Source organism: Podarcis erhardii (assembly GCF_964252035.2).
Source record: "Podarcis erhardii genome assembly, chromosome: 18".
Taxonomy (NCBI): Eukaryota; Metazoa; Chordata; class Lepidosauria; order Squamata; family Lacertidae; genus Podarcis; species Podarcis erhardii.
In genome coordinates this window covers 3,327,181-3,339,511 of record NC_138516.1, presented here as the reverse complement: position 1 = coordinate 3,339,511, position 12,331 = coordinate 3,327,181, and the positions used below count along the sequence as shown (strand labels likewise).

Sequence of the window (12,331 nt, the reverse complement as noted above, 5' to 3'; positions counted from 1 at the left end):
GAGACCAGGGAGAAGAGACGGTGGAAGAAGATTGGAAAAAGTTTAAAGACGATTTATAGAAATAATGTAAAATTAATGAGTGTTTGAAAAATGTTGGAATGAAGTTATACGGCTTTAGTAGAAGTGTTATAAGGAATTAAGTATAGATAGATTATTAGAGTATTAAAGGGAAAATAAGGTTAAAATATGTTAAGACAATTATATGACAGAAATAGAGGAAGATGGAAAGGATTTGCTGAAATAATTAACAGAAGTGGAATACAAAAAGGGAGGTGTGAGGAGGTCGATGAAACAAGGGAATGAAAGTTAAGATATTGGTATGGTAAGAAGTGTGTTTTAAAATGTTTTTGTTTGGTTATGTTTAGTTTATTGTGTTAGTGTTGTGTTGTGTATTGTTTATATATTGTATTGTATTGGGGTTTTTTTTCTTCTCTTCTTTTTCTTCTTCTTTGTTATGTTTAAAAGCAATAAACATTTTGGGCTGCTCTCTTTCTCCTTTCTCCCTGCCACCACCACTGGGTCTCTGCCAGCAGTCAGCCATCGAGGAGGACATTTTCCATGAAAAAGACAATGAAGGAAAAGGCGAGGAGGAGTCCGCAAGACGGCTGGATCTCCTCAGTCCTGACTGGGTAAGTGGCCGTGGCCTAAGCGGTGATAGGCAGAAGGGGAGGGGGGCATATATACCGCAGGATGAAACTGTTGTTTCAGTTATGGGTGCTTTGAGTTTTAATGTTTGGTTTGGTTTTTTAATTGCTCTTTTTTGCATCTTTCCTTGCAGGTTCCAAGTATGTCACCCTTTTCCAGTGTTTCCTCCCTGTCCTCCCTGGATTCCCTTTGGGACTCCCTCAATGAGGTACGTAGCAGACAGAGCAGGAGGGAAGCCCTGCTGAGCTGGGCAACCCTGAGGCTGGGGCGGAGGAGGAGGAGGAAGCCGGCCGGCCGGCCGGCTGGTCAGGCCACCTTCTGGACTGGTCAGGAGCAAGGGGGCAGGCAGCCAGGCAGGGGGCTGCTAAGGGTATGCTTGCTGCCCCACTTGTCCTGATGGACCAGCCCCCCATGGCGCCAGGGCTGTAGAGCTTCCCTGGCTAGCGACTTAGTGTGGGTTCCTGTCTCATTTTGGGCTGCTCTCTTTCTCCTTTCTCCCTGCCACCACCACTGGGTCTCTGCCAGCAGTCAGCCATCGAGGAGGACATTTCCCATGAAAAGGAGGAGGAAGGAAAAGGCGAGGAGGAGACCGCAAGACGGCTGGATCTCCTCAGTCCTGACTGGGTAGGTGGCCGTGGCCTAAGCGGTGATAGGCAGAAGGGGAGGGGGGCATATATACCGCAGGATGAAACTGTTGTTTCAGTTATGGGTGCCTTGAGTTTTAATGTTTGGCTTGGTTTTTTAATTGCTCGTTTTTTGCATCTTTCCTTGCAGGTTCCAAGTATGTCACCATTTTCCAGTGTTTCCTCCCTGTCCTCCCTGGAATCCCTTTGGGACTCCCTCAATGAGGTACGTAGCAGACAGAGCAGGAGGGAAGCCCTGCTGAGCTGGGCAACCCTGAGGCTGGGGAGGAGGAGGAGGAGGAAGCCAGCCGGCCGGCCGGCCAGCTGGTCAGGCCACCTTCTGGACTGCTCAGGAGCAAGGGGGCAGGCAGGCAGGCAGGGGGCTGCTAAGGGTGTGCTTGCTGCCCCACTTGTCCTGATGGACCAGCCCCCCATGGTGCCAGGGCTGTAGGGCTTCCCTGGCTAGCGACTCAATGTGGGTTCCTCTCTCATTTTGGGCTGCTCTCTTTCTCCTCTCTCCCCACCACCACCACTGGGGTCCTGTCTCTACCAGCAGTCAGCCTCTGAAGTGGCTATCAAGGAGGAAGAGCCACAAGAAGAATCAGTGGGCCCCCCAGAGGAGGACGAAGAGGACAAAGAGGACAGGGAGGACCTTGATTTGGCGTGCCCCCCACCTGGAGAACACCTGGAGGCAAGCGTAATTGAGGTCAGACGAAACATTCATTCATGACATATGAAAAGCTTCCCTGAACAGGGCTGTCTTCAGATGTCTTCTAAAAGTCAGATAGTTGTTTATTTCTTTGACATCTGGCGGGAGGGCATTCCACTGGGCGGGTGCCACTACCGAGAAGGCCCTCTGCCTGGTTCCCTGTAACTTGGCTTATCGCAGTGGGGAACCGCCAGAAGGCCCTCAGCGCTGGATCTCAGTGTCCGGGCAGAACGATGGGGGTGGAGATAATTCTCCTGGGTTGCTTTTCGTTTGGTATTTGTTTTGTAAGATAACTCTTTTGAATGCGTTTCCAGGTGGCTCCTGCCAAATGAAGTTATTAATTGCAAAGTGGGTTTGGCGATAATAAAACCATGTCGGCACTTTGCAAAGCCGGTTCTCTCTGGGGTTTTCCTGCCTCCTATACCTTCCCCCCATCCGCTTGTTCTTGGTTTTGTGTCTCGTTCAGATCTCTCCAAGGCCGGCCACATGAGAACTTGGGAGAGGAGTGTTCCCTCCTGACTACAACCCTTTCATATAACGCCTCGCCCCCAAACAGAAAAGGAGGGATTATGACAGCCTGCCACCACACAGGCCCTTCTTCGTGTGGCACCTTCACAAACGGTCTGGAGGGCAGCAACACAAGAAGGGGCCTTTTCTGTGGTGGCTCCCACTTGCGGAATGCTCTCTCCAGGGAGGCTCATCTGGCACCTTCATTATGTATCTTTAGGTACCAAGCAAAGACGTTTCTCTAGAACAGAGCTTTCCAAACTGTGTGTCGCAGAACCTTCGTGCTCCTCCCAGGGCTGGAAAAGGGCTAGTTGAACTGAATCCCTATGTTGCGAAATGAGGCATGTCTCCAAAGTGTGTCACCAACATGGAAAGTTCTGCTCCAGAACCAGCCTTTGGCTAATTGAACAATGCATGGCCTTTTCAACATGCTTGTGGATTGGGAGGTTGGCTTATGACTTCGTTTTTGTTTTTAATACATATGTTGTGTTTTTATTTTGTATTTTTATCCAGTAAGCCGCCCTGAGAGGTTCCGGGTTTAATTAATTAACCAATTGATTGATTGATTGATTAAAGATTGTGGCATTTTCCCAGAATCTGGAGGTGAATTGTTTACTTTTCTCACAGGACTGCGAGGAAGAGAGGCCCCCGAAGACCCCCAACTGCCTGGCTTCCATCATCTCCCGGATTCGCAAGATCTTCAGAAGAGCGCCGCCGCCAGCACCACCAGTGCCACCGGGGCAACCCAGTACAAGAGCCAGCAGCGGGGCGCAGGCAGAACGGAGGTCACTCTGCACGCGGCTCAGGCGCTGGATGCGGCAGCATCGCAGCTGTGTCCACCCCGAACCAAGGTGAGGAGGAGTTGGGAGACTTGCACTGATCCGCCCGGGGGGATTTTGTCAGCCCCCCCCCCAAGGGATGACACTCGGGGCAATACCCCACCCGCACCCCACCTTCCTCCGCCAGTGGTGGCTGGGGAAGTAGCACCTGGAGGCGCGCGAGTCCCTAAGGGACATTTCCTTTTTGTTGTCCTTGCACAGGTCTTAATCCTTGTGGTCGGAACTGGAGAGGAAAGATCAGAACGCGGAGGAAAGCGGGGCGAGAAACCCAAACTCTCGTGGCCCTACGCCCGGGGGGATTTTGTCAGCCCTCCCCCCAAGGGATGACACTCAGGGCAATACCCCCCCCCCGCACCCCACCTTCCTCCGCCAGTGGTGGCTGGGGAAGTAGCACCTGGAGGCGCGCGAGTCCCTAAGGGACATTTCCTTTTTGTTGTCCTTGCACAGGTCTTAATCTTACGCCGGCGTCCCACACGGCAAGCCCTAGTCCTAGAGCCTGTCACCTTTTGAGATTATGGAGCAGAACAGAGAAGACAGCGGGCAAAGGGTGGACGGCGAAGGAGAAGTGCGAGAGAATGACAGCGTCTGCGAGAAGTGCGAGAGAACGACAGCGCCACGCTGCCCACGCCCAAAGGAGGAGGAAGGAAAGGAGGAAAGCAAGCGAGCAAGAAGGGACAGCTAAAGAAAGAACTGAGAAAAGAGACAGCAAGACCTTCTGGGGGTCAAAGAAACTACAATGAGAAGGAAACTGAGTTTCCTTTCCCCCCCCCCAGCTTGCTGATGGTCCTGCAATGTTCTATTTACTTTTTATGTATAATTCTGTATTATATTGTTGAACTGTTTTCTTAGGTGATAAGCCTATAAAGGAGGGATTTAAGGGAGGGGGGAAGGTATTAAGGGAAGACTTTGAAAGGAAAGGCAGAAAATAAAAAGGGGTGGGAAGAAATAAGTGAGAGAGAACGTGTAAAGGGAAGATACAAAGCATTATATAATTTTTGATTATTGTTTAAAATAAAGAAATAAGTTGGGTTTTAAGCGATTCCAGTCTTTTAATAATTTCTTTTTGTTCCACCACTGGTAAATCTGCAAAGGAGGCAATGAGTTCGATCTCTTCTGGTGGTGTCAGGCCACTTTCCGGGTGGTCATTGTCCTTTGCTAGGGGAGAGGAGGCTACATAGCTCTTCTCCTGGGGTAGAACACCCCCTCCGGTGACCACTGGTGGATCGGGTTTAGCAGATTTTGAGCCCTCTTTGGTTATTGCCTCCAACAGTAGGGGTTTAGGCGTAGAGTCTATAAAAGCTCTCGTTGGTACTATCCCACAGCGAAACAAAAATGCTTTCTTGCGTAGTATGATAGTGGGAATTTTTGTGGATTGGAACGCAAGCAGGACTCTCTGAGATTTATGATGATGGACAAGGGGAAGGACTGCACAGAGGTCAATTTGTGTTGCCTCCATATTTAAAAGCACCTTTAAGAGATCCTTGGCACCCCCCAGAGTTCTCCATCTTGGGTCCCCATATTGTATAGTTAGGCTCACTTTCCTTGGTGTTAAGATCAAGGATTGATGACCTAATTGAAGGTTAAGGTTGTATTTAAATTTCTCAGTACGCTTGTTATTTAAGGACAAACTCCTCGTCCCCTTCCTCTCTTCAAGGGACTTAACACCGGCTGACGCTGGGGAAGTAGTAACTAGCTTTTGTTGGAGGCTGTGCAGCTGGGACGAAAGATCATCTAGTCTTTTGAATATACAGTGCAAGGTTTTGATTATTAAATGGGACTGTTCAAATGTCATATGATTGGCCGTGCCAAGGACCAGTTCCTCCTTCTGAGGAGAGACTACACTCTTACTGTTGGCCGCATCGCTTGTTGTTTGTGGAATTATTCGCTCTTCGTCTTTAAGTGCTGACGCGCAGTCAATCAGTGGGTTGAAACGGTTCTGCGTTCCTACCATGTAGGAACAATCCAGTAGATTACTCCCTTCTTTAAAGTGACATGGTTCGACCCTTATTTGCTTTGATCTCGGAAAGGGAGCGGGGACCATCTCCTCGGGATCTCTAAGACGTTTCCCATATCCCATGGTTCAGATATCGAGAAGAGGGGGGATAGTATTTCAACGTCAACTCAGGTGATAAATATTTCCTTCTAGCCAGCCAGCACTTGCAATGGGGGTATATTTCGCTGCCTGTTCATATGAAAGTTGGCGTCTTCACCCTCACCCTCACAGGCCGGCAATTTAGGTCTATTTAGATCTACAAGGAGGCTACCAGTAAGCAACACAGACCATTCCTTTGAAGTCCTACTCCCACCAGGACTAAGACTAATATAAGATTCTTCTTCAAAGCTTATCGCAGGGCCCACCGCAGTTCGGTCTCAGATGAAAGGGAAACTCTCAGATGAAAGGGAAACTCACAAAGGCCTCACCTTGAACAGGGGAGTTTCTCGTCATGCAGCTTCGAGCTTGGTCTGGATTCCGAACTCGGCTGCAGTAGAAGTTCACAGCAGGTTTCCTTCAGCTGTTAATCTTCCTTATCACTTAAAACAATTAGAGTAGAGAGCGGCGACACACAAACGGGAGTTCCCACAGGGCTTTCCGAGCAGTTTTTCTTAATATGTCTTTGGCTTAACTCAGCCTGCCTGCCAGTGAAGTGTTTCCCAGCAGCTGCAGAGATCCTTTTTTTGTAAAAATAATGAAAATGCTGATAAAGGTAATAAAAAAGCTGATAAAACTAGTAAAAACTAATATAAACTAATAAAAACCGCACAACTAACACGGAGCTCAAATCAATGCTTCTTCTAACGACGCCATCTTGGGAGACTCGTATTAAATTTATCTTAATTAGTGGTTGAGAGATTATCAGAATCCTGAAATTTGGGAAATCACATTTCAGACTCCATTGCCATTTTCTTTGAAGATTTATTAAGCAGGGAAGCAGGTAAACGGAGAAGAGGAAACAGAGTTCTGTGGCACAAACCTCAGTTGTCCTGAACGAATTACGAAGAAAAAGATATTCTGGTCACCCCAATGGTCAGTGGGGGGTAGAAACTGTTACGATATGGATGCAATGCAGCTGCAAAGTGCTGGCTTGAAAAGTAAACATGATGGGAATGTTGGGACTGTCCGTGGGAAACAGAGGGACAGTCAACTCACAGTGTGAAGCACCGGAATTAGCTCAGAGTGTAATATGAGCTCTTCCGTTTATTCCTGTCCTGGAAGTACAGGAAGTGTTTTGTCTCTACACAGCTATAGTTTGAAGACAGCAGTCATGTTTTTTGTAACGCTGCAAAGACAGAAATAAAGGCATGTAAATACGTTTCTGTCTATCTCTTTCCCCTGCCAGGGGGCAGGAAAGAGGGGGGGTGTTCTTCTCACGTTTGAGAAGAATCGCCGATCGAGACCTTGCCTGCGCCTGCTGGGGAATGCAGCCAGGGAGGTCAACAGGGAATCATGCTGGGTGCCTTGGAGAGTTGCCAGTTTCTCCTGATATGGGCTTGATTAACCGACAGAAAGGACCCTGAAGAGGGATTCAAAGGCTGCATTCCAGAGATCCGTTTGAATTCAATCCATGAGTGCATCACATACCACAAATACTCCTAACTGTTCCTCTTTGTTGCACCTTCTTGTCTTTCTGGTTAGGCCGTACCTCGTTCCAGGTGTACAGAAAGATGTCAGCCTGGATATGCCAAGGTGGTCCTGGAAGGAAAGCCCATTTGCTGCTATGCTTGTGCTCGGTGTGCGGAAGGGACCTTCTCTGCCCAGGAAGGTGGGTGACTCCAAGGGGGAAGAAATTTCTGGAGAGAGTAAACACAGGGCAGAAATCCAGTCTCACACACTTTTTGTGAGAATTCTGCAGACATTGTGGAATGTGGCTCCTTCCTCAACTTCTTTAGGATTAATCCCCTTCATTACATCCTGGAAGAGAGTTGAAAGGAATGATCATAAGGAAGAAATCTCTAGGATTTCTTCAAAACGTAATAAGCACCGATCATGAGGGATGTAAGTGATGCTACAGCCATTCGTTTTATCTTCCACAGATGCAGAACATTGCACCAAATGCTCAGAAGATCACCATTCAAATAAGGACAGAGATCAATGTGTCCCCAAGATTACCACCTTCCTGACTTATGGAGAATATTTGGGAATGGTTTTAGCTTCCATTGGCCTCTTCTTGTCCTTAACAGCAGACACTGTGTTGGGAATCTTCATTAAATACAAGGAAACTCCCATTGTCAAAGCCAACAACCGGGACCTCTCCTACATCCTGCTCGTCTCCCTCCTGCTTTCCTTTTGGTCCTCCTTCCTCTTCATCGGGCGCCCAAGGAAAGAGACCTGCCTTCTCCGACAAACAGCCTTCAGCATCATCTTCTCAGTTGCTGTTTCTTCTTCTGCTACATTATTGTGCTGAGGCCTGATCTGAACACAAAGGAGCACCTGACAACAAGGAATTAAGGGGACATCTGATTCTTAAAATAGTCCATGTTCATGATGTCCAGAAGTGCATAAAGGAAACACAGCTACTCACCCATGCTGTTTATTCTCCATCTCTGAAAGAGATTGTGTTCCTTCTTAGCCTGGATTTTAGGAAGTCCTGTTGACATGAACACTAAGATGGGAGGAAATGATTTGCTACCTTGCTTTGCCAAGGACTACAATGAGTCCTGGTCTACTGCCCTTAGTTTGTAAACTACTATCTTTTAATAATTTTGTGTTTTGGAAACTTATATTTATCTCACAACAAGATAGTTTAGAGGGAGAGGAGTTAGGTTTTTGAGTCTGTTTGCTTTGTCATGACTACCTATTAACCATATCAATTCTGATATTCAACAATACTGTTTGGTTCTGCCAGTTCTATGTATTCAATTTTCTATGCGCCATTTCCCGCATTTATGCACTATCATTCATAAGCTCACTTCACATCATTTTGTTCTCCTAAGCTTTGTATATCAATAAACTGAGAAATTCATTTAAGACATCTTCCGTAGTCTGTTGTTTTAATTTCTGTATCGTGTAAGCTCTGCTCCCTGATCCAAAGAGTAGCAACTGACCTTAGTCAAGCCTTGACTGGGATTCAATCAATTTTATTGCACTGACCAGGGTTAGTGGCGGGCGAGGTAAGCGGGAAGAGAGGGGAGAGGGAACTCTCATGGGAGTGGCTCACGGGAGTGGCAGGCCGCCTACACCAATCTGGACAAGTCATTGTGAAAGGAGGTGGGGAGAGTAGATCTGGGGAAGGCAATGGGTCATGAAAGGCAGCAGTGGAAAGCGGGGAGAGGCGGGGCGGGGTTTAGTGGGGAGTGGTCACACCCACTAGGCAGGGCAAGGCAAAATGGGAGGAGCTTCTGGCTTGACTTATTTCATTATTATTACTAATATTAATTAGTAATGAAATATTAATTTGGGGGAATGTATATTATATTATATTATATTATATTATATTATATTATATTATATTATATTATATTATATTATATTATATTATATTATATTATATTATATTATATTATATTATATTATATTATATTATATTATATTATATTATATTATATTATATTATATTATAATAATTACCGGGGGGGGGTTTAAAATAATTTTTATGAACATGCCAATCACATCATATTATCCAAATCACATTAGTTCCAAATTATACAGCCAAATTTTAAATTTTGTTGGGGGTACTCATACATCAAGTTCCGAACGAGTCCAAACATCACTTGAATTGCTGCTTTAATTAAACAGTTCTATCCAGTTCAATCCAGATAGTCCTTTATTACTTTCTTCATCTTCTTGTTGTTACTTATCCATCCGTCACTCCGGTCACAGAGATCTATTAATCAGCAGTCTTATCTCCCGAACTTTGCTCGATGTATGTGCTTTAACTTCATTCCAATTATGTTTCCAATTTTAATTCCGAGCTAAAGCAAACCAGCACGCGCTGATTGGAACCGGCGTCAGGAAGAGCCAACCTCATAGAGGGCTCGTGCCAAGTGACCGGCACCCCCTTCTCTCGAATCCAGGGGTGCATTGTGGACACCGCTGGCAAGGCAGCCCCCCCCTCCTCACGCACCAGGCTTCGGAATGCAGGCAGCTCTGCGCAACCTTCGTGCCGGGCTCCCGAGGGTTGCGCAGAGCTTCCTGAAGCCTGGAGAGTGAGAGGGGTCGGTGCGCACCAACCCCTCTCGCTCCCCAGCCTTCAGCGAAAGCCTGCATTCGCCCATAGGACGCACACACATTTCCCCTTCATTTTTGGAGGGAAAATAGTGCGTCCTATATGGCGAAAAATACTGTATTTTATATTATTATATTATATTGGGACGCGGGTGGCGCTGTGGGTTAAACCACAGAACCTAGGTCTTGCCGATCAGAAGGTTGACGGTTTGAATCCCCGCGACGGGGTGAGCTCCCATTGTTCGGTGCCAGCTTCTGCCAACCTAGCAGTTCGAAAGCAAGTCAAAGTGCAAGTAGATAAATAGGTACCGCTCCAGTGGGAAGGTAAACGGCGTTTCCGTGTGCTGCTCTGGTTCGCCAGAAGCGGTTTTGTCATGCTGGCCACATGACCCGGAAGCTGTACGCCGGCTCCCTCGGCCAATAAAGTGAGATGAGCGCCGCAACCCCAGAGTCGGCCATGACTGGACCTAATGGTCAGGGGTCCCTTTACCTTATTATATATTATATTATATTATATTATATTATATTATATTATATTATATTATATTATATTATATTATATTATATTATATTATATTATATATTATATTATATTATATTATATTATATTATATTATATTATATTATATTATATTATATTATATTATATTATATTACCATATTTTTCGCTCCATAAGACACATCAGACCATAAGACACACCTAGTTTTTGGAGGAGGAAAACAAGAAAAAAAATATTCTGAATCTCAGAAGCCAGCGAAAGCAGTGATCCCTCTTGGTGTTCTGGCTTCTGGGATAGCTGCGCAGCCTACATTCGTTCCATAAGACGCACAGACATTTCCCCATACTTTTTAGGAGGCAAAAAGTGAGTCTTATAGAGCAAAAAATACGGTATATTATATTACATATTACTGTATTTTCCCGTGTAGAACATGCCCCCGTGTATAAGACGGGGGTGTATAAGACTCAAAATTAAGAAAATGGTGGGATCCCATTTTCCGCGTCTTATACACGGAAAAGTACGATTATAGTATAGTATAGTATAGTATAGTATAGTATAGTATAGTATTACACAGGGTAATTCATAATGAAGTATACAGTTTCAAAACTCTATAAAAAAAGAATATATCTCATGTTACCTGTGACAGAATTGTAGGAGAATGTTGAAGTATTTTAGAAACAGTCACAGATGTTCTATGTGTGCACCCTTGTCACACAACACACATCACAATCGAAAATGCAGTTGCACAACAAACTCCGTTTTGCTCAGTTCAAGAACACAAGACGCCTTCTCCGCTGCAGACGCAGCCATTTCGCCTGACTAGTCACGTGACACGCGCACTATCACCTCCATCACTTCCCTCAGTAGTGAAACACAAACTGTATGAGTACATCTGCCTCATGGGTCGCTGCTGTGGTCCGTGTCAGCGCCTGTCTTACAGGATCTGGAAACTGTATATTTCATTATGAATTACCCGTATTATATTATTTTGGTGTCCAATCACTGCATTACTATAGGATACTTCATTTCAATCAATTCAATCTTTATTATGGTAGTAGACCAGCATTCAGTAGACCAGCAATCTGTAAAACATTTTGGAAAGCTAGAAAGCATTAATACACAAAGTATATATAAAAGTCTAAAAGAAGCTAAAAGAAGGGTTTCGGAGCATTAAATGGATATGGAAGAGCATAAAAGGTTAGTATACATGGCTATCAATTGACTATCAATTTACAGGGCACTCTGATATGAATGTTCATTAAATCTAGTGTAACAACAACCACCATTTATTTATACCCCACCCATCTGGCTTGGTTTCCCCAGCCACTCTGGGTGGCTCCCAATAGAATATTCAAAACACGATAAATACATCAAACATTAAAAACGTCCATAAACAGGGCTACCTTCAGATGTCTTCTAAAAGTCAGGTAGTGGTTTCCTTCCTTGACATCTGCTGGGAGGGCGTTCCACAGGGAGGGCGCCACCACCAAGAAGGCCCTCTGCCTGGTTCCCGGTTTGTGGCACAGGTCATCATCCGTTGAATTGGGAGCTTCATTTCTTTCTGTGTTTATATTTAAAGAAAATATGCATTTTAACAGTATTGCTCCTTGATTGTAATATCAAGAATGCACTTAAAATTACTACGCACAACCGTGAATAAGTGATTGCGATGCACACACAGTTAAGCAACATACATATTTGTTAACAAAGTCTAATATTACTATCTTATTGTGATTATTATTACTTTTATTGCTGCTAATCCCAGTGGCTTACAAGACTGAGCTCTATTCTGCCTTGGTCAGTCCCCACCTGGAATACTGTGTCCAGTTCTGGGCACCACAATTTAAGAAGGATGTTGACCAATGGGAAGAAACCCCTCACCCCCCAGAGAGATGCCGGCTCAAAGAGCCCCCTGAGCTTAGACTAGGAAGCCTCTGAGGGCGTGCAGAGTGCAGATCCCTCCCAGAAGTGCCAGAGCAGGATCCCCCCACCCCAAGGGCCCCTCTCTCTCTCTCCCGGGCTCACCTGGGGGCCCCGTCCCTGCCAGCCTCTCCGGCCTCTGAGGGCGTGCAGAGTGCAGATCCCCCCAGGGGCCCCCCTCTCTCTCTCCCGGGCTCACCTGGGTGCCCCGTCCCTGCCAGCCTCTCCGGCCTCTGAGGGCGTGCAGAGTGCAAATCCCCCCAGGGGCCCCTCTCTCTCTCTCTCCCCTGGGCTCACCTGAAACCAAGGTTTGGTTTCATTTCCCTCAGGTCCTTCTTCCCAGCATGCTTTGCTGCCCCTTCTTCTCACAAACAAGGATCCAGCTTCCTATAATTGAAATTTACCCATTTTCCAATGTATAATTG

General features: G+C 46.0%; 2 protein-coding genes across 3 annotated transcripts in view; one reads left to right on the top strand and one right to left on the bottom strand.

Moving 5' to 3' along the window:
- Window positions 1-12,331, top strand: part of LOC309332886 (uncharacterized protein) — a 251,246-nt gene that overhangs the window by 72,657 nt on the left and 166,258 nt on the right. Inside the window, exons 2-5 of one of the 2 annotated variants that reach the window (XM_081846205.1) lie at window positions 534-629; window positions 779-853; window positions 1,174-1,269; window positions 1,420-1,494. In XM_081846205.1, the coding sequence (XP_081702331.1) occupies window positions 534-629; window positions 779-853; window positions 1,174-1,269; window positions 1,420-1,494 (342 nt within the window). The remainder of the gene's footprint in view (window positions 1-533; window positions 630-778; window positions 854-1,173; window positions 1,270-1,419; window positions 1,495-12,331) is intronic. The other variant, XM_081846206.1, reaches the window with a different exon arrangement.
- The window catches only part of LOC309332844 (vomeronasal type-2 receptor 26-like), a gene marked incomplete at its 3' end in the record, with an annotated part of 48,102 nt that overhangs the window by 26,617 nt on the left and 9,154 nt on the right, over window positions 1-12,331 (bottom strand). The gene's annotated exons all lie outside the window — the stretch shown is intronic.